The 12,796-nt window shown below is 38.2% G+C and overlaps 2 protein-coding genes across 2 annotated transcripts; one reads left to right on the plus strand and one right to left on the minus strand.

Moving 5' to 3' along the window:
- Positions 1-1,253: 1,253 nt before the first annotated feature.
- Positions 1,254-6,277, plus strand: zrsr2 (zinc finger (CCCH type), RNA-binding motif and serine/arginine rich 2). The gene is made up of 11 exons (XM_023408763.2): positions 1,254-1,525; positions 1,888-1,967; positions 2,071-2,161; positions 2,299-2,407; positions 3,071-3,157; positions 3,620-3,658; positions 3,859-3,989; positions 4,131-4,344; positions 4,793-4,848; positions 4,949-5,058; positions 5,192-6,277. Exons 1-11 carry the CDS (start codon positions 1,482-1,484, stop codon positions 6,106-6,108), a joined length of 1,878 nt encoding a protein of 625 aa, XP_023264531.1. The 5' UTR covers positions 1,254-1,481; the 3' UTR covers positions 6,109-6,277.
- Positions 6,278-6,291: 14 nt separating this feature from the next.
- On the minus strand, positions 6,292-12,550 carry LOC111656869 (AP-1 complex subunit sigma-2-like). The gene is made up of 5 exons (XM_023408765.2): positions 12,367-12,550; positions 11,717-11,895; positions 9,344-9,452; positions 9,058-9,195; positions 6,292-8,202 (listed from the first exon to the last, which is right to left on the minus strand). The coding sequence occupies exons 2-5, from the start codon at positions 11,893-11,895 to the stop codon at positions 8,155-8,157; spliced, it is 474 nt and encodes a 157-aa protein (XP_023264533.1). The 5' UTR covers positions 12,367-12,550; the 3' UTR covers positions 6,292-8,154.
- Between the last annotated feature and the right edge of the window lie 246 nt (positions 12,551-12,796).

The following is a 12,796-nucleotide window of genomic DNA, read 5'->3' on the forward strand; positions in this document are numbered from 1 at the left end:
GAACATAAAAGATCAATCATCCATTTAAACCTTATTTAGCATGTACTGTAATAAAAACAAGACTTAATGAATAAATGATACATGTATATGTGAAGAATTTGTAGAAGAGATTAATTAATATATATATATATATATATACACACACACACACACACACACACACAAACAATGTTGAGGCAACACAAAGACACTGGAAGAGTTAGAGCTTCTGTCAATGTCTGAACACATGCAAAGCACTAAACTAAAATTTGGTGCTCAAAATTCAAAAGTGTTTGACACTGAGGTAACAAGCAGAATTTAAATTCAGGTGTAAAAATAGGATCTGAATACTTGTAACCTCCATACACTTGCAGATTTATGAAGGCAAGGGGATACTACAGGACACATGGGCAGGCTTTAGCAGCATGAGGAAGGGATAATGACATCATCACAAAAGCAGACTCAGAAAATAAGGTTTATTGTCAGGTAAGTTTTCACTTACAAGATATTTGGCTTGGTGTAGTATCAAATTAACATATTCATAAGAAATAAATAAAAAAGTTAATACTGCAATACTTAAATATAAATAGATTTAAAAAAAAACAAAAAAAAACAAAACAATACTACGCAACCATATACAAAAGTGTTCTACAATGACAAAACTCCTGCTGGGCAAGCTGTGCAAAAGGTATTGATTAGGGGATGTGCAAAAGATCACAGTATAGACAATATCTGTTATGTGCAGGGATAATACCTCAAGGTGTTACTGTAATGTGGTTGTTGATTGATGAGGCCAGATGCAGAAGGAAAGGCAGGTGCTGGTCCAACATTGGTGATGATTAGACTGGAATTCTAGTCCTGATAAAGACAAACATGTGATAGGACAATTCATTTAGATTATACAAGTTCTTTACATTCAAACATGTTAGGTCTGGTGTGTGTGTGAGAAAAAAATACAAGTGATACAAGAGACATTTTTTTTGTCTTGTATCACCCAGTTTTAGTCTAATTAGTAAACTCTGATCAATCCAGTACAACATCATATCAATCTAATACTCTGTTTCCAACCAGAAACAGTTAAATGATAATAATAGCAATAGTATTATTAAGCAAAGAAATACAAGTTTTATTTCAGTTTAAACTCTTAATTCATGGTTTCACTTATAATCCAATCTCTAAATTTCCCTATATGAAATAAAAATAAATAAAAACGAGACAAAAGACGGCATGCTGGGGTGTTGAACCGGAAGTACTTAATATTAACTCCACCTCTTCCTCTCCCACTAGCGACCCAAACAACTGCGAATCCGGCTAACTAAAGCTTTCAACAAACAGAAATAAATTGGTTTTATCACTACTTTGACAAACCAAATCCACATCGGAAACCACCCATCCAGTCGGTGAACATTCAGTCTAATGTTTTTTTTTACTAAACGCCGATGAAAAGAAATAACGGGCTAAAATACGTTTTCGTGCTAACTAGCTAGCTACCGTTAGCTGTGATGGCAGCATCCACTCCTCCAATGATCTCTGCTCCTGTGCCAAGGTCTGTGTCTCTCTTTACATCTCAACAAATAACGTTTAAGAGAGTTAAACTACTGTAACATGAAACAGTATATAAGTATTTCCAATGCTGTAACAGTGCTACAGCGTTACTGAAGTTACTAACACTACGTTTTTACTTTAAACTCAACGTGCTAGCAAGTAATATTTTTTTTAAACTGTATTAGTGTTTGTACGTATCTTACACTTAAAGCTCGATTAGTCGATCGACAGAAAATGTATCGAGTAATCTTTACATTCGTACTAGAAAGCTTTCTTAGTCTTCTGTGATAGTACATTGAATATCTCAGGGTTTTGTAGTATGTCTTGGTCAAAACATTTTTCTTTTTTTTCTTTTTTTTTTAGTCAAAAGAAACGCAGAGCTGCTCAGAGGAAAGAGAGAAGAAAACGGAAACGCCAAGCTCTCGCCCAAACCAGAGAATGTGGTACGGAGATACACAGCTGTCCCTTTAGTGTTGTTGTCAAATGTGATGAACTGTCATTTCTACCGTTGTTGCCAGGTTAATTACAACATTTGCTCTTTTATAGGTTTAATAAATGGAGCAGGCGATACACATGGAGAAGAAGAAGAAATAGATGATGAAGATGATGAGGACAACGATATTGCTAAGGAGGAAAGGTAGGACTAGGTCAATACTGATGTCACTCTGCTGTCCTGCAGCTGCACATTAAGTGATAAATTGCAAAGACACCTCAGTTGCATTGATTTTTATTAATCTTCATTGTATTTGATTTGTGTTTGATGTGTTTTCTCAGATTGCGCCAACATGAGGAGTGGTTGGAAAGAGAGAGGCTTGCTCAGGAGGAATTCAGGCTGAGGTCTGAGAGGGAGGAAGCTGCACGGAAAAGAAAAGAAGAGGAGGAGGTAATTTCCTGTTTGTATCCATTACAGGGAGCGTGTACAAATCAAGACACGGATGTCATGTCTGGTTAGGACACAGATACTTAGCATTTAAAAGCTAAATTGAAGACAGAAACAGTCTTTCCAGAGATATTCGTTAGTATGTTTTCCAGTTGCAGCAACACACAAATTATAAGATTTCCATCCTTGCCAAGACCTTAAGGAATTGGATCTGAGTACCACAGTCAGGGTAGGAAGATAACATGTTGTTTTTGGTCTTTTAATGGAAAATGTTGACAATAAAATGTAGAATAACTCCATTTAGGCATCAGGTACCAAGTCACAGATTTATTACAGTCCTTCAGTTATAATGGTCTACCACAAGGTGTGGGTATACATGGTCCAAATATAAGACAGTAATCTTCATCATTAAGCCAATAAAAATTAAAAAAAGAAAAGTCAAATTCCAACAAAATAACTGCATTAGCATCAACTAAAAGAACAAACTCTGTGATGAAATTTACAGTTTACTCCCAGCTTCTATGAATAATTGGAGACTGACACAGGGGATTACTTTAATCAATTGGGGTTCGTTGCTGTGGTGATTAATTGATGAGCGCACCTGAGCCTAAATTCTCTAAAGGAGATTTTAATTGTCACTGGCACTTTCTCTTTTTGTGTTCACAGCGGATGATCAAGGAGGAATGGGAGGCCCAGCAGAGGAAAGAACAAGAAGAAAAAGAGCAGAAGCAGCAGGAGAAACGAGACAGAGAGGTGAAACGGGCCCCAGGAGGATAGAAACAAAAAGAAATATATCCTCTTCTACTTAATCATAAGTGTTTATACTGTCCACCCAACAGTGGAGATTAAGACAGTCATACGGTTAAACATATCTAAGCAGCTGAGTGTTTCTTTTGTGAATTGTGTTTTCTGCTTTGTGTGTGGTTCTTTAATTTTTTTTCCTTGACTGAGAGGCACAAGCAACCATCCTACTCCTTAACTAATCCTCACAGCACCTTCAGCTATCACAACAAGGATGTATCTTTTACTTTGTGTGACAACTGTGAAATTGCTTTATAAGAGTTCAGAAATCTCTAAAATGGTCCCTCTTAAATGCCGGTTATGTTTTGTGCCTATGAGTCCATGTGAATGTGGTCTTAACCCACAAAAACAGATATGCTGCAGTATGTTGACCTCTACACATATTCACCAGACGTGTCTTTACACCATTTGTAGGAGGCTGTTCAGAAAATGTTGGATGAAGCTGAAAAACAGGTAGAAACACACTTGAATGGGATAACATATATTACTACATCTTTTAACTTCCTCAGAAATTGATATGATCCATGCGTAAAATGTAAAAGACTAAAAGCTAAGAGCTACACTAAAACTTTAATTTGCACAACATTTAATTCTAGTTTAAAGTCAAACTATACAGTGTATATATGCTTTTTTGTTCACGCTCTCACTTCTAGCTTGATAATGGAGGACCGTGGATGAATCCTGAGGCTCCAGTGACAGAAAAATCAGAGAACTTTGGGACAGAGTGCGACGTAGCCAACTGTCCGTTTTTCCTCAAGACTGGAGCGTGTCGATTTGGAGACAGGTACTCTCTGTTTTCTATCTTCTTTTTTGACGTGACTTGCGCCATTAAATTCATAAACTTGCTGTCTGATGGTGTTTGAATGGATGTACAGATACATTTTCCCCATATCATTGTATATTCTCCTCTCCTCTGTCTGTCTAGATGTTCTCGGAAGCACATTTATCCCACAACAAGCCCGACCCTGATGATCCGTGGTATGTTTACGACGTTTGGCTTGGAGGAGTCACGGCGGGATGATTACGACATAGATGCCTGTTTGGAGCACAGCGAGGATGACCTACAGGAGTCTTTCCTCGAGTTCTACCATGATGCCTTGCCAGAGTTCAAGAGTGTCGGCAAAGTCGTTCAGTTCAAGGTAAGGTTGAGATCAGTACAGTCTGATTACAGTCAGTTTTCTGAAGCTATCCAATTTCTTTATGTCATCTTCTATGTAAATGAGAAATGTAGTATCCGTGGACATAATACGAGATTGGAACACCCAAATTCACCAGATAAATAACATAATGTGCATAAATGTACTCAATGTCATATATGTCTTAAAATATTTCACCATTCACTTATTTACTCATTTGCATTTCAGTATAAAGTAGGAATAAATGAAATCAAATGATTGTGAAAAATCATCATTAAGTTGGAAGACAAAATCAGAACTGTAATAACTATGAAATAGTCTTCATGGTGTGTCACTAGATCTCTTACTGATGTCAGGAATGTAAAAAAACAGCCTCGGAAAGGGTAACACTCACTTTATGAATGGTCAAATTATTACCACAAAAAATAAACATCTAGTCTCTTTTTTTTAGGTCAGCTGCAATTATGAACCACACCTGAGAGGAAATGTTTACATCCAGTTTGACAAGTAAGTTGTCACACTGTCCCTCTATGACTTTTCCCTAATAAATAATCTGTACATTGTTTGAATTCTTGGATAAAACTCTGACTATATGTTGTCTGTCCAGAGAGGAGCAGTGTAAGGAGGCCTTCATCAAGTTCAATGGGAGGTGGTATGCAAGCCGGCAGCTTCATTGTGAGATATGTCCTGTTACACGGTGGAAAAATGCCATATGTGGTGAGTAACTTAATCATACTGATATGACAAAGGAATTTTTCCAAGAGCAGTTTCATTTGGTGACATTACTGCAGATACAGGATTCAGTTTTGTGCAATTACTGTCTTGCTTGTGTCGGTTTTTCCTCTCTCAGGATTGTTTGACAGACAGAAATGCCCCAAAGGGAAGCACTGTAACTTCCTGCATGTATTTCGAAACCCTGGCAATGAATTCTGGGAGGCTGACAGGGACCTGCACATGTCACCAGACCGCAGCGTCAGGGGGAGTCGCAGAGACGGGTGGTATTCAGAGCGTTACAGAGACAGATCGTGGAGGCAGCGTCACTGCAGCAGAAGCCCACTAAGGTCGGAGAGATCCCTCAGCAGAAGAGAGGACAACAGGCGGAGGAGCAGGAGTCGAGAGAGGAGGGTCTCCCACCAGGATAAAGGGGACAAATGGTCGTCCAGGTCCGGACACAGCGACAGGAGGAAAGATAGGTATCTGAGCACAAGTAGAGACAGGTCGAGGAGTAGAAGTAGAGACAGAGAACAAGATAGGCTTAGAAACAGGAGTAGAGATGAAGACAGGGAGCACAGGTATAGGAATATAAGTGAAGAGAGAGACAATAGAGACAAAGATGAAGACACCCACAGAGAAGCGAGAGAAAGGTCAAGAAGCACAAGCACAGAGAGGAAAAGAGACAGAGACAGTAGAGAAAAGAGCCCAAAGAAACCAGACCGACGTAAGAAAACACCAAATGACGATACCAACACACACCGCCGCCACAAACACTCCAAAAAGAGCAAGAAAAAGAGCAAGAAGAAGCATAAGAAGAAAAGCCATTTGCCCGAAGGGACGACTTCATCAGGAGAGTCAGAAAAGGAGAAAGAGTCAGAGACAGAGAACCATTCTGCAACCAGTCCCAGCGAAGAGAGAAATGAAACAGAGTTGGTTCCCAAAATCAGTAACGTACATGAGAGTGCTGACATAGAGAACAAGTTTAGTCCTGAAAGTAAAAGTGAACAGTCTAACAATGAAATATCAATGAGTCTGCTGGAAACAGTGACATGATTACATCTTAGTGGCTTCTTTATTTTGATCATTTTGGTCTGTTTTTTCTCCTGTGAACTCCTCCTGCAGCACCTATCACCAGTATGTCCAGATGTGAATATTTTGCTTTGTAAAAATGGTGTTTTGAACTGGACCTGTGGCACTGAGTAAAATGCATTATAAAACAAAAGATCAACACATGGCTTTTCTTTTTGAATACATTTATTGTTAATAACTTTCAAATATAAGAAAAAAAATGTTGGCAAATGTGTTGGCAGTGTTAAATACAAAAGTAAGTGATTTCTTTTGCACAAATCAAAGATGAACTTTAATATTTGCTGATTGATGTTCAACAAAAACACCTTGTGGTTTGAAGAGTGCAGATAAAAAAAATTAGACTGCCATACAATTTGGAATGAGCATCTGTTCGCAGCTTGTTCACTTGTTTACTTGCATCTTACTGACAAGTGAACAAGCTGACGTGATGAATGTTAATGATGTACCCTGATATGTGCAGTTCATGTTCCTACTCCATAAAGAAACTCAGGATACACCTGTCTTTACATGGATTGGAATAATTACATAATACTGATATATTGTGGCCAAATAATCCCCACATACATTTTTTTCCTCAAACATCCTTCCATCCCAAATCCCTTTTCTGCCATGTTAGCCTTCAATAGACACCATTGAGAAGGTAAAACACAGTGTTCTTTGGTCGTAGGTTAATCTTTAAGTGTAAGCCAAAGTATCATAATACATGAAGTAGTATTTTTTTTATTTGGGTCACTATCCTATCCTTGCCTAAGACTAAGGGAGAGACTGACCTAAGATTTATCTTCAGAGGCCATGACAAACTTGAATGATAAACAAACACCTCAAGCAGAAAAATAAGTCAGTTGTCAGAAAAATGAAGACAACAGAAAAACAGCTTTAACAAACATGACACAAATTACACTGAAACAGCTGTTAAGTAAAAATAAACATTTAGTCTTGAGAAGGAAATATGTAAAAGGTTAATTTTCTGGAGAGGAAACGCCAAACAAACTTGTACAAACCTACTGAATGTTTACACTGATATTAATTATGGGTAATTGTTTAATTTCACTTAATTGGTGGGTTGATTGTACCCATGTAGAAGTGATTGTAAGAGTGTCAGTGATTCCTACAATAGCAGTAGCCCCATTTGGTGCCCAGTAATGTATTACCATTACATTTGAGTCATAGAGTTAAGCATCAAATCCTCAAAAAGAAAAAAAAAAATTCTTGATCATCTTTTAAAAAACCCAGAAGACCATTTAGCAACACGCCCTGCTAGTTCTCAGACTCTGTCCACTGCACATTAAAGATCTTTAACTTCTTGCTCCATGCTCAATTTGTACGTGAACCAAACTTTGAATATTTGTTATTAGTTATACTGTTATATATTGATTGTTTTTACAGTATTCTATATTTACAGACAAAATAATGTGGTAATATTTTACCGTTTAGCAAAAAGAGCAAAAAGGATATATGTCTTCTCCACCTGGTCTTTTGAGAATTGGAAGTGGAAAAACCAGAGCAACTGTAGGTTTTGCTAAACGACCTTCTGGGTTTTTCAAAGTGCGCCTAGTATTCATTCTTTCATGAAAGAAGATGCTTAGCTCTGTGACTCAATTGATTACACACGAGAAGCACCAACTGCAGCTGCAACAGCACCTTAAAAAGTCCTTGAAGCCAAACAAGCACATACAACTCTGCATTCAGTGATGATGGATGATCTTAATATGATGCTGGAGTTTTCATGTCGTCGCTACATTGTTCTCTGTTTGTTCTCTTTTAAGAAGTTGGGGGAGTGAAGTATGTTAATAGTGCTGCAGGATACAGTGAGGGAGCTTGTACATTAGGAGACACATTAAAACCACAGTTGGCACCACACTGAAAAGACATTACAGGATAGTACAGTACATAGATGGTGATAATATACATACAACACTGACACAGTGAACAGGAGAAGACAGGATAGAGACACGGAGATTGCCAGATCTACATCTGGAAGAAAGAACTGCGAGGCAGCGGCGTGATGGTTTATGTCAGCCCAATTTCTTCTAAAACGCTCCGTGGTGCCTCGGCCTCCTGCAGATGAAGAAAAGAAAGTGTTCCCTGTTATCCGTACTGTCAGTTTGTTCAGCAGTCACACATTCTGTACTGCTCCAAAGTATAATTAATAGCACAAGTCATAATTACAAGTTACTAAATGTCTGGCAGGAACAGGAGCCTTCTCCAGTGAGCCGAAGCTGTTACAAACCTGTATAGTCGGCCATGCCGTTGTAACAATAGTGCTGCATGCTTTGCTAAAAATAAATCACTGAGCAGTGATTCTGTCGACTGCAAATGGCTACAGCTAGACAGCAATGCAAATATGCAGGGAAGCGCTTCCTTTAATGCACTGGCGCAGGGGAGAGGGGGTATTAATCAAGAGCTGCAGGCTTAAAATAAACAGGTGCAGATGGTTGTGAGGTGAAAAGAGCAAAACATCAACATCTTAGTTCTTAGTTCATCTAATCTTCTATCTGGGTTCACATTATTGTCAATAAGTGGAATTAATCCCACATTTACACCTAGTTAGAGCTGCAATAATTACTTAAATTAATTTGTCAAACAAATATGCCAAAAATGTACAGAGTTAAGCTTCTCAAATGTCAAAATTTTGCTGTTTTTCTCTGTCTTAAATGACAGTAAAGTGAATATCTTTGGGATTTGGACTGTTGGTTGAGCAAAACAAGTTATTTAAAGGCATCATCTTTGGCACTGGAAACTTTTGATGGACATTTTTACAAATTTTATGCCATTTTACAGACCAATAAAATCATCGCAAGTTAACTGACAATGAAAATAATCATTAGTTGCCACTCTACTCCAAGTGCTGTTCACCTGACACTAGCTGATCTGTCAGCTGGGTTCAACTATTTGTTGAAGAAGTGTGCTTACCTCCTGCAGCAGGTCAGCCTGCTCGATGGCCTTCAGCACGTTCTTCTTGGACGTCTCCTGTGCCTCTCCGCCCAGCAGGAACTCATCCAGAATAAAGTAGGCCTTTTCAAAGTTGAAGATAATATCCAGCTCACACACCTGTGTCCATAAAGATCAGATCAGAGGAAATACTGTCCTGACTGAAACCCTTGGATTCATGCAGTAAATTGTCCTCGCACACACGCGCGCGCACACAAACACACACACACGATAAGAATGTTAAATGTCTGATGTTTAAGAAACTCACACTGCCAAAATATTTGTCCAGTAGCTCCACATATCTGTGGATGATCTCCAGAGTGATCAGCTCATTATCCTGATCCTCTACTGCACAGCAGAAATACAGACTTGCATATCTGCAACATAAAGAACGCAACAGATTGATATTAGTGACATATGAGTGTATTTTGTCATCACTGTTCAAATTCAGGTCTGCAAATGTCTAATACAAGACTGTACAGAGAGTTCAGCTGGTCTTTAAAGAAACTGCAAGTATTTGGTGCTTCTTTTGTTTGTCACCAGGTAACAAGAAAAACCTTTTAATGACACACTAAAAATTCAACATCATTTTGCACCTTGGCATTAATAAACCAATAAAACCATAAGTTAAAAAAAAATCCATCTCTATACAAAACTGGAACATTGCAACCTTCACACAGATAGGATTTATTCCAGGGATATTAAATTGTATTGCATTAGATTGTACATGTGTGCAAAATAAACAAGTGACTCAGTGTATATCATCATGAGACCAGAAAACACCTCTTCCAGCACCGTGTCACTGTGTCCTGGCTGTTCAGCTGTTTGTTTTTGTTTATTATAGTGAAGACATTAAGATGGAACTTTTGTATTTTCATGACTCTGTAGTCATATGTCCAAATATGACAAATCAGTCATTCTTTAGATATTTGTATCTTTGTCCTCCATTACTCAGCAGTTGTTATTAGAGAGTGGGTGTTTCTGGATTTCATAACACACCAGAAGGTGAGATATAAATGCCAGAAGCGCTTGACAAAATAATCAGTGAATAATTGGTTCTCATAAACAAGACCAACAAACCACCACAGATACAGAAGTGATGTAACAAGCCGAACATTAGCATGTCCTGTTACTAAGATCCTCCTCTGAAATGTCTGCCATAAGAATTATTTACCACAAATTGAAATGTCTGTCAAATGTTTATAGGTTTAACAAAGTAGTCTAAACTCATGGTCTACTTGCTATCTTTTTCCAGGTTTCAACCACATCTCAGTCTTCATCAAATTCTATACTTAGATCATGTTATGACAACTAAACCATCTCCATGACAACTGAACAAACTCTATTGTAAGTTGCACAATGTGAGGTGCAGATGAAAAGAAAACATGGACCTGGATTACTCTAATATCAAACTACTGTTTCCATAGTCAGGAATTGACTTTAATACATGTTAAAGGTGTAGTACTGTGCAAGCCTTTCAGGCAATTCATATGTTTAGATTCTTATCCATTATGTAACACGTGTCTGACTGATCCTAAATTCATTCTGCAGAATCACAAACAGCCCAAACATCAGCAACAAGAAGAACACGTTGTGTAACAGATGATTTGGCCCCTGCAAAGCCCTGATCTCCACATCATGGAGTCAGTCTAGGATCACAGGACAAAAAATGTCAAGATGCTTGGAACAATGTACCTGCCAAGTACCTTGAAAAACTGTGTGCAAGTGTACCAAGGAGAAGTGATACCGTTTTAAAAGCAAAGGCTGGTCACAGCAAATATCGATTTGATTCAGGTTTTTTGGTTTACTGCACTTTGTGTGAAGTTAACTGATAAATAAAAAGCATTCATGGCATTATTTGTGAAAGCATGTACACTTTATATTTAGTACCCGAAACTACTGTAGAGAACTTTAGCTGCAGTATCTCATGATAAAAATCTGGTTGGCATTTTTTGCAGGATTTATTAATATAAAAGATCAAAGTGAAGCCTGCTGCTGTTAATAAGTAAGTCTCATAGCAACTGACAGGAGTGGAGTAACAACACTGAAATCAACCAGAGATTTGCACATGTGTTTACTATATATACTATCCCTCGTCAGTTTACTTCAAACACCTAGCTAAAAACTAATCCAGTCTAATACAATAGTCATGAAATAAATCACATGTTCATGAAAGATGATGTTAAAGTTTTGTTTTTTGTGTCATGGGGTTGTTGTTTCAACTTTACGATCATTTTGGCTGCAATAAGCTGCAATTTGTGGTGCTGCTGAACTGTATTGCATTATACTGTTTTATACGATTCTAATGGGGTAAAATAATAGTGGAGTTTAAGAGCACCACAGTCAACATCCTCAGTTAAATCTAAACTTCTTTAGCACAGTTTCAACAAAAACTGATCGTAACCTTCACAAACTGATCATAAGCTCCATGAAGGTATGATTTTCTGCAGGACTGTTGAATGAGGCTGCATTAGATTTAACTAGTTGTACCTAATAAACTGCCAATTGAGTCTATGTGTATCCAAGTATGTGTGTTGGTGCATAAACACTAAAGAATACTGTAGTCGCCACCTGGGAAAGACAAACTGAGGGACTGCAAGGATATCACAGCCCAATATTTCAACTTCTCTTGTTCACATACCTCTTGTACACAATCTTAAGGTCCCTCCACTCCAAGAAGCTGCACATCTTGGGTTTCCTGGCCAATATGGTCTGGACCAGGTCTCTGGAGATCTTCTTCCTCTCCTTGTCTGACAGAGGCACATACCATTTCTGTAACCGCAGCTTTCCCTGCCGGCTGAACAACAGCATGAACTGCATCTAAAGGAGGAAGTTCAGTTCAAAGTTATTGATAATTGAGATGTGATAAACACTAACTTTGAAAGTTTAAAAAGATGAATACTTCAAACGAATGTGAGGATGACGCAAGAAATGTATCGGAGGTGAGTAATCAGCAATCATGTGACATTTATGATGAACATTATTTTTCCATGAAAAGAAAGTTCATTCCGTACATGTAATGGAATAACAATTAAGAGACGCCCAACACATGGACACATGCATTATTTTCGAGGGTAATACGACTTAGCCATGTGATCAAATGTATTTTACATTTGGTAAATTTTACATACAGTAGGCTATTGCACAAAGTTTCATTTCATTAGCTTATGTTAGCTAACCTTGCTAAATGACCACATTTTAACATCAACAACACGTTATGTGTAATTTGCGCCCCCTCCTGCGACGCTTAGCTAGCTACAGCAGATACGAGAAGTAAACACGACTCTTTACCTTACACCGGGCTTTCGATTCAGTCACTCAGACGACTGGTAACTTCGGTAAAAATCAAACGAACACACATAAGCAAAAGAGGGTGAACAGATGCGTCTGTGTTTCCGTGGGTTAGCTTCTCCTCCTGATGCTAAAGTAGCTAGCGGTTGGTGTTTGCTGGTGAGGCAACGATTAAGAGAGGCGTGCCGTGATTGGCTGGACAAGCCACAGCAGTTGGATCTGATTGGCTTAAAGATTCCGTTATCCGTTACGTTATTCCCAGCATGCAGCTATGGTTTCTTGTGGCTGAAAGTTTGGTCGTTTTCGATTCCCTTTATTCGGCAATCCAGGTTGTAGTACTGAGTACTATTTGTTTAAGTGCCTAAAAAATAGCACCTATGACGCTAAATTTCTAATTTTCTAATCTAAGGTTATGTAACCACTGTTCCTA

This window comes from Seriola lalandi, unplaced genomic scaffold (assembly GCF_002814215.2).
Source record: "Seriola lalandi dorsalis isolate HSWRI2012SDOR001 ecotype SW California unplaced genomic scaffold, Sedor1 jcf7180002054372, whole genome shotgun sequence".
In the NCBI taxonomy this organism is placed as follows: Eukaryota; Metazoa; Chordata; class Actinopteri; order Carangiformes; family Carangidae; genus Seriola; species Seriola lalandi.